This window comes from Scomber japonicus, chromosome 13 (assembly GCF_027409825.1).
Source record: "Scomber japonicus isolate fScoJap1 chromosome 13, fScoJap1.pri, whole genome shotgun sequence".
Classification (NCBI taxonomy): Eukaryota; Metazoa; Chordata; class Actinopteri; order Scombriformes; family Scombridae; genus Scomber; species Scomber japonicus.
This window is the reverse complement of record NC_070590.1, coordinates 12446869-12455954: the sequence shown is the minus strand read 5'-3', so window position 1 is coordinate 12455954 and position 9086 is coordinate 12446869. Positions and strand designations below refer to the sequence as shown.

General features: G+C 38.2%; 1 protein-coding gene across 1 annotated transcript; it reads left to right on the top strand.

Moving 5' to 3' along the window:
• Positions 1–1540: 1540 nt before the first annotated feature.
• Positions 1541–8706, top strand: rnf14 (ring finger protein 14). The gene is made up of 9 exons (XM_053331670.1): positions 1541–1594; positions 2969–3127; positions 3272–3402; positions 3628–3817; positions 4875–5251; positions 5405–5633; positions 6326–6498; positions 6668–6798; positions 6922–8706. Exons 2-9 carry the CDS (start codon positions 2977–2979, stop codon positions 6980–6982), a joined length of 1443 nt encoding a protein of 480 aa, XP_053187645.1. The 5' UTR covers positions 1541–1594; positions 2969–2976; the 3' UTR covers positions 6983–8706.
• Positions 8707–9086: the final 380 nt, after the last annotated feature.

Genomic DNA, 9086 nt, shown 5'->3' with positions numbered 1-9086 from the left:
AAAGTATATGGGATGAGACTTGTTCATTGTGACAGTAGAGATGTGGTAGATATGTCATTGTGTGTGTTGTGCTACCACAGTTTGTTTAAATTGACCAGGAGGACACAATGATGCAGCTGAAAGATTGTTAGTATGTCAGTCACTGGACAAAATTGAGTGGTTTCAGCATGACAATGTGATGTGTAGATTTGCTTTTTTTCTTATTCTGTTATGATAGTAAACTGAATTATATATTGAGCTGATGGTCGTCCAACTCCAATTTAACTTGGCAGGTTAAATGATAAATTATCAAGATGTTTGTCAGTTGCTGCCCTGCTTCATCAGCAAGATGGGTAAAGGAAATTCGTATTATAACCATTACTAATATGATTAAAGTAATTTGGGCTTATTTGTTTTGTAATATGAGTATTAATGGTTGGATCAGTTGAGTGAAAGAGGTTATTTAACATGAGGAGGCCTGTCATATTTAAACACTGTCAGAACACAAAAAGGTCAAGCATCTTCACTTATAATGTAAACAAAATAAAAATGAATAATTACACATACAAAATCTATCTTTGAGATAGCTTGGACCATTGATATGTGAATAAAAAATATAGGAATCGCCTTGTGAATAGCCTAACATAGAAAAAGCTCTTTTACCAAATCACTATGTGATAACAAAACTAGAATGTGTATTTCCTGAAGAAAATGCCTGTGATTGCTGCCAGCTGTGAGCTGTTGCTCCAGCAGCAATTTAAATGTTGTTGCGCCACCTACAGCTGAAATTGCTACAGACTTGTTCAGCAACCATGGCTGATCTACTTTGCCACATTACAAAATACGAAGGTACACACATTAGCACATCACATACAGACATTTTAAATTTGGTTTCAAATGTACTGCAGTAAGATAAAATAAGATTAACTGTATCTTTATTGATTTCCCTTGGGAGAAATTCAAATTGACACAGCAGTACAGTGGAAAAAAGTTGCAGCATAAGGGTGAAAGTGTAGAATCAACATTAAATAAGACAAAATAGGATAAAATAAATAAAATACTATATACAATAAACTGGATATTTGTGTAAATAAATCTGCAATATGCAGAAATTCCTGAGATTATATACTGTGTGCAATGTTCCTTGGATTAACATAGTAAGGACAGCATCTGTCTTTTTTAGTGTGAGTGGGAGGTGCTGGGAGCTGCAGTGTTGTACAGTCTGATGGCTGATGGTATAAAAGGGCCCCCCAAGCGCTTTGAGACATATGGCTGGATGAGTCCAAGTCAGTTCGGCATAGAGAGGATGTGGGAATTGTCCATGAGAGCTTCCAGCTTCCAGCTTCTCTTCTCTGTCACTGCCTCCGCACTTGTCCTTTTTAGGAGACTTTTTTCCATTTGGTTTTAAATGTAGACTATTGCAGTAATACACAGTACAAAGGTCTGGGCACACTTGATTGAGAAAGTGTGTCCAAACTTTGAATGAATGAAAATGAATCTAAGTACACTAACCAACCTGCAGGCGTCGCTGTCACACACGTATTCACACACACCCTGTCTGCACAGCCATGAACTCGTCAGAAGGCAGGGTTCAGTAGCATTTGGCTCGGATAAGGTAAGAACCACGTTATTATTTTCACATTATTACAGTGTTACCATGCGTGTAGTGGATAACAGCGGCTGTGCTCAGTTGTACAGAAAAAAAATAACGTGACTTTTGTTGCTGCCACAGATGAAAAGTGACAGCAGGGCCGAGCTCGTGTAGCCATAGTCACTGTTTACATCAGCTAGCTTGAACACTGCTAACATCAGCTAGCATTTATGCCTTCCTCTAATGCTAGCCGCGAAACTGACTTCTGGATACAAGTTTTCTAGTTTCCCCCCGTCCACAGGACCACGCGACTGACTGTTATATTATCATTAAATTACGACTTCGTATAATATGGGTTAAGGTAACTTTTGGTAGCAACGGTGTTAACTTTGGGTAGCCACTGTGTAGCTTAAGGTTGGCTTTGGCTAAAGCAAGCTGACGTTATATCACAATGTTACTAATGTTTGTCTTACGAGGATTTGTTTGTTTGTTTGTTTGTATTTATTTCAAACATGTAACAAATAAAAACACAACAAGAGTAAGACATTAAATGAATAGTAAACAAAGTACAAAGTACAGCAAAATCTAATTCTCGTAAACAACATAAATATAAAGATAGGAGTTAAAGGACGAGTACACCATTTTCAAGCCTGTCCTAAATTAACAATCCGGTGGTTACATTAACATGAAAATAGGCCTTGACATAATAATTCCTCCTGTACATACTGATCATCAGAAGATGATGAGGGCCTGATTTACTAAGATCCCAAATAGTGGGTACCAAATTCATAGATTGCGCGTTTCGTTTGCGTGAGTTTTGCGGGTCTACTAATCTACTAAGAATAACTGCAACAGGTCCAACAGGGTGGAGACAGCAGTATTTAAATGAGGGTTTTGTGTCTGAATGGAGAGTTTGGACGAGCAGAAAGCTGCAAGCGCAAAATGAAATGTGATCAGGTTCTAGTGCAAGAGGTTAACAAATATATTGAGTTATAACAAAAACAAATATTACCAGAAAAACCCACATATGAGAGATTATTTGTGACAAAGTCAATGCTGTTAGTAAAACCAAAATTATTCCACTCCAAAATTATAACACAGGTGGAAAAACTCCTGACTGTTGTTTTAAGACAGACTTGAATCATTTTGAACCCGACCTTTAACCAACAATTGATCAATTAATCAATACACAAAAGGGTAGAAGTGTCTAAAGGTGTCCAATGCTGCTTTTGTATTTGTATTGATAATAGTGATAAAGGTGATTAGTTGGTCCTTTCTCTGACTGTGTGATATTTGTCACTCTTGATCTTTACTACATTGATGTGTCACTACTGCTCTTGATTCGTTTTTGTTGACTTTCATGATGATGAAGTTATTTCTCACATGTTGTTGTTGCAGGAATGTAAATGTCTGAGGACAAGGAAGCCCAGGAAGATGAGCTGCTTGCTTTAGCAAGTATCTATGATGAAGAGGAGTTCCACCGGGCGGAGTCGGCACAGGGGGGAGAGATCCAACTCTGTCTGGAGCTCCCTCCTGATTTCAAAGTTGTTGTCAAAGGTACAGCTGTCACTAAAGCTGTGTAAAGAAAGAAAGACTAGACATTGCAGGCACTTTTCATATAATGCTCTAAATAATATTAAGAGACTGTTGTTAGATGCCCTCCAATAAGATTTATAATAAAATCTTCTCTGTCTGTTGCAGGAGAGACACAAACTGAATATAATGTCTGCTTCTTACCTCCTTTGGTGCTCAACTTTGAGATTCCAGCAGACTATCCATCCACATCCTCACCAATCTTCACTCTCAGCTGTAAATGGATGAACAGAGCACAGGTAAGACTCAAGCTGGCCAATATCATCCTACCCTACATCACTATCCAAAAGCTGACTTGCATATGTTGGCATAGTATTAAAATTGAGTGTCAAATGAGGAAAGGTGAGTGACTTTACCCTGAAAAGGAATTATTGTGCTTCTGTAAAATAGTATCACTCAGAGAAAGTTTCTGAGCAGTCACTTTCAATACCTGTTTCCTGTACTTTACCTTTTTACTTCCTTAGATGAGCTCAATGTGCAGACGCCTGGATGAGCTGTGGGAGGAGAACCAAGGCTTTGTGATTCTTTTCACATGGATCCAGTTCCTAAAAGAGGAGGCTCTGGACTTTCTGGGCATCCAGTCTCCTCTTGAAGTCACGAGGGCAGGAAGTAAAGCAGGTGCTGAGCGCAGGAAAGCCGAACAGGCAGCCACAGGTAAAGTATATGTTTATATTATCATGTTTAATAGTCATGCCATCAAATTACTGTTTCTACAAAAAGTAGATTATATTTCATAATTGATTTAAACACTGTAGATTAAATAAGTATAGCGCCAGCAATTAAAGGCAATACTATGTAGGATTTTTGGGTTGCTGTTTATAAACATCACATTCAGAGTTGGCCCCTCCTTCCCGGCCCAAACACCAGAGTGAGCTGAGAGCGTGTGCAAGATGGTTGAGCGAGCTAGAGGGTAAATGAAGAGAGAGAGCAGTGATGACAAGAATAAAAAATGTAAAGTGAAATGTAATTTTCTGATTGTGTGACATGTCCGCACCTCTACAAAACCCTGCGGGAAGGTGCTGCATTGCTGAAGTTGGTGTGAATGCACCAAGAGCACGTTGCCATCCCATCTGCTGTGGCCTCTCTGCTCTGCTCTTTGGCTGTGTGTGTGTGCTGTCAGTCAAACAGATACAGAAACATGTTTTTATACATGACACAAACAGAGAGCAGAGGAGAGAGTTGGAGACATTGATGCCATTGAGTTTCGACCTCACACCTTGCATGCTGTTATTGGCAAAATAATAAGAAAATAAGAAAATGCAGTCAGGATGAAGAGTCTGTAGATGTATACATCGCCACACACTTTTAATGGGTCATAAGTGATGATGGAGAGGGATTTCTTTTGTCTATACATTGCGTTTTTTAGGAAAATTTTCCATGTATGCCTATAACATTTATCCACTCTGCTTTTGTTATAAAACAGTTGCTGGTCTCTCAAACACGTGCTTTATATGATAAATGCTAACTAGAATCCCCCATAACAAGTATTTTTACTCTCACTGGAAAAATAGATATTTTTTCCTTAATGCGTATTTATCTCAATTATTTGTTAGGAGCACAGATATATGGTGACTAGAATTGCATTAGTTGTGATAATACAGAGTCAACTGGCGCTCTACTATTTGAGTTTTCTAAACATTTTAACTTATTACATGTATGTTTTGGCATTTTTTTCGAGGGGTGATCAATAACATTTCACAATTTTGTTCAGCTCTGACTCAAGGTGGGAGTCATTCAGAAATAGCTGAGGAGAAGAAAAGAGAAGTCAAGAAGGAAAAGTGTGAACCACAGTCTTCTCAACTGGACCCTCGGGCTGTTCTGTTGATGGACCCACGTGCCGACCTTCTACCTCAGCTCCTGGACTTTGACGAGGCGCAGCGCCAGAGAGCATTTGACTGCAAGGTGTTCTGCTGCGGGATCTGCTTTGTAGACAAACAGGGCTCCCACTGCCTCTGCTTTAAGGAGTGCCAGCACGTCTACTGCAAGGCCTGCATGACTGAATACTTCCAGATCCAAATACGGGACGGCAACGTTCAGTGCCTTAATTGCCCTGAGCCCAAATGTACCTCCTTAGCCACACCTTCCCAGGTAAGAAAGTGGTACAGTACGTTTATCCAAAACAGGCATTTATCTCACACTTCACAATTGTTCAAATTCATCCTCTAATTGTATTTTAAACGTTTCCCAACCCCTATCATATGTAATGAACCAATTCCTCTTCCTGTTGGTTTCATCTGTCAGGTGAAGCAGCTGGTGGATGAGGAGCTGTTTGCCCGCTATGACCGTTTGCTGCTCCAGTCCAGTCTAGACCTCATGGCAGACGTGGTCTACTGTCCCCGCCAGTCCTGTGGCACCGCTGTTATGGTGGAGCCAGACACAACCATGGGCATTTGCTCAGCCTGCCAGTATGCCTTTTGTACACTGTGCAAGCTGGGCTATCATGGTCTCTCCCACTGTAAAATCAATGCGGGTAATGTCGCTGAAAATACAGACACTTTGTTTATAAGGGTAACAAGAGAAGAGTCTTTTGTTAGTGTTGTTAGTGATGTCATTTAATGCTGTTGTCAGGTAAAAGCCTAATTTCATTAGTCGCTTTATAGGAATTAAAGTTATTTTTTTAAACTGTTACCTTGTTGAAACAAGTTCAGTTTAACATACACACATTAATAAAATGGTTGCACTTTTGAAGCTTTGTGTCAACAGGTTGGCTTATTGAGCGTCTGATAATGACTTCAAAATGAAAGGGATGGTTTTGTGAATTAGTAGCAGGGAGACAATTCTGTTTCAAAATGTTTACCATTATTATTATTATTATTATTATTAGTATTATTAATTGAAAAATGTCCCCCTGTGTTTTTTGTTTATTAGATTCATTGTCAAATTATCTCTCACTCATCCTCCTGTATTGGTCTGCTTCAGGACTATATGAACTAAAGCTAACTGTACACTTGTGATGTTTGTTCAGTTATTTATGGAGTTAAGACATTGTGAGTAATACTAGTTAGAAAAGTAATAATTTGAGCTAGATGGTAAAAATATTATAGAGAGATTGGATGAATGGTAAGATAGGAAGGTAAAAGACATGGAGAATTAATTGGTTTTGGATGATATTTTATGAATCCTAACCTTCATCTTGTTTTTTTGTTTTTTGTCTTGTCACAGATGAATTGCGTAACCTCAAAGATGAGTACCTGTCATCCACTAGTGAGGGTAAAAAGTTCATGGAGCAACGCTTTGGAAAGAGGGTGATCCAGAAAGCAGTGGAAGAGTCCTTTAGCAGAGACTGGCTCAATGAGAACTGCAAATGCTGTCCACGCTGTGGCACTAATATACAGGTGGGCTCCCCCTGCTGGTAACAACACAGTAGCACAGACTTTGAGCTTTGTTTTGAATATGAAACACACAGCATATTTATTCTCATTAACATTGTACCCAAAAGATAGATTAACTGTAACCTGTTGATGCTAACTGACTCCTGCCAACGACTTCTCTCCATCTCTTTAGAAAGTGGACGGCTGTAACAAGATGACCTGTACCTCGTGTAGACGATACTTCTGTTGGCTTTGCCTGGGCGTTCTCAGCAAAGTCAACCCTTACAGTCACTTTAACAACCCAAATTCACCTTGTTACAACCAGTGAGTGATGACATCTTTTTTGTTTAGTCACCATTTCTTTCTTTCTTTTCTTTTCTTTTCTTCCTTATTTTGTTTTACACAGTAAACATGTTGGTTGAATGCTTCTTCTTTCATCTGTTATAGACTCTTCCATGGTGTGGATCTTGATGAAGAAGATGCCTTCTGGAGTGATGAAGAGGACTGATAGTAGTTCAGTACTTCGCTGCTGTATGTTCCATCTGAATGCACTTTATCTCAGCCAACCATCACTTCACCTGTACTCACACTATAACTGTGGTAGTGCAGCAGTGTCACTACCATGGTGTCATCATTTGTGTTTTGAATATGATCCCAAAACTTGGATAAAAAACATTCAATGCCGGGGTGTAAATTGTTTATATTTACTTAATATATGAGAGATATGAGATATTCAGGTAGGAATGAAGTCTAAAGGCAAGTTTGAGCTTTTATCTCAGAGAGAAATTCAGCTGTGGCTGTCAAATTATGATTTAAAATTATTTCAGTTTGGTATTGTGGTATAAGTAGATATTTTAATTAAAAAAACAAAAACAAAACACTTTTGGTTATTGAGAATCGAAGCCACATATTTGCACATATTCATGTATGTGTTGTTGATGCTCATTAGTGGCCACAATCCTTTAAACCTCTCAAATATAACTGTCACAGGACTGGATATTTAATTAGATTTTTTTATTTTTTATTTGGTGGGATTTCTCATATATAAAGTATATATGCAGTAGATTGAGTATAGAGAGCTACTTTCTCTCCTGATTGGGCATCAACATCATGATGGGTTTTTTGTTATCTCACAGGTTTATAATGATCAAGAGTTCGTAATGGAACCATTGACAAAGTTTGTTAATTAAAGGCGTTTGCCACCAGTTAACCAGCAAAACTAGTTAAAAGAAGGTCTTGCTTTTGCCTTTCTTTGTCATAATAAAGTATCCTGCTTGTCCTGTGGCATCCTACTATCCAGCTAGCTTTCTGTTACATGTCAAAAGTATGATGGCAAACTTTTCTTAAAGTAAGCTTCATGGTAGATATTGAAGTGAATTTCAAGGTCTAAACAAGATACAGGATGAAAGCATCAGAGCCAAGACTAGAGACTCTTCACTTAGCCATAATTCCAAAACTAAGGTTGTTGTTTTTTTTCCAGCTTTAGTCTGAATGGGAAACTCTTATACCTCCCTTAGACGGACATAATGTGTAAAAGGATTCTCTTTGGTCAACTATGTTTAGATGAGATTTTTCCTCAGATTATTTCATTTACAGGAACATTTAATTATAAAAATCAAGCAGGGTGGAAAGAAGGAAATAGAGACACTAGTTGTGGGGGATTTGATTATTTGTTGAGTCATGTGTTTGTCTGTAGAGAATGTAATAATGTTGGACATTGACAGTGGATCTTCAGGGACTGTGGTGTGAGAAAGGAAATCCTCACTTTGTGAACAGCTGAGGCACTTACGAATGATTTTACTGGATTCATTTACATCCTTGTTTCAATGGCTGTTGTTTAATGTTGCCAAATATGTTTATGAAATGGGGACACAGCATTTTGATAACGTCTAGATATACAAAAAGTATTTTGTAATACTTAATTACATATATTTTTTAGCAGTTTATCCCGAACAAGCAGTTTAGCCTCAAGTTTAACCCTGTTATCAGAACTGTTTTTTTCAACATTGAATAATTTGCTCCTCACTACTTCCAAAGTGCAGACTGGTGTCAGTATTGATGCTGGTCTGGACAGGCAAAAAGACAATCTCTTGTTCAGTCTTGAAATGCACATGGATTCACTTTACCCGCCAACGCAGACCCACTGTCACTTCATATTTCATTTAAGAAAAGTTTGATTCCTGTTAAAATATACTCAACATTCTGTTCCTCAAAATAAATATTGCCACTTAATACAGTTTTGTCTGTTTAATTCATTAAATGAGAGATAAAAATGCTAATTTGGTGCCAGTACAACATTGTTTCCAATTGCTGTGGGGTTAGGGTTAGGGTTAGCTGTTTTATTCTCTTTAGTTCCTCAAAAATCTATACCTCCTTTGTGGTCCACATTTAGACTTTACAGAATATCAACATGACTCCTCTTGCTACCAATGTGATGTTACCATGCATCTTTACTGCCATTTCTCCCTGTTTTTATTACAGTTAGGCAAAGGTTAAATCCGCAGTAATTTTGTCCCAATCCTTCAGAGCTTTTTCTTTCAGATCACAGCACTTTTGTCATTTGTAGAAGTGTGGACTTTTTTATTTGCACACCAACACACACACTTCTGACT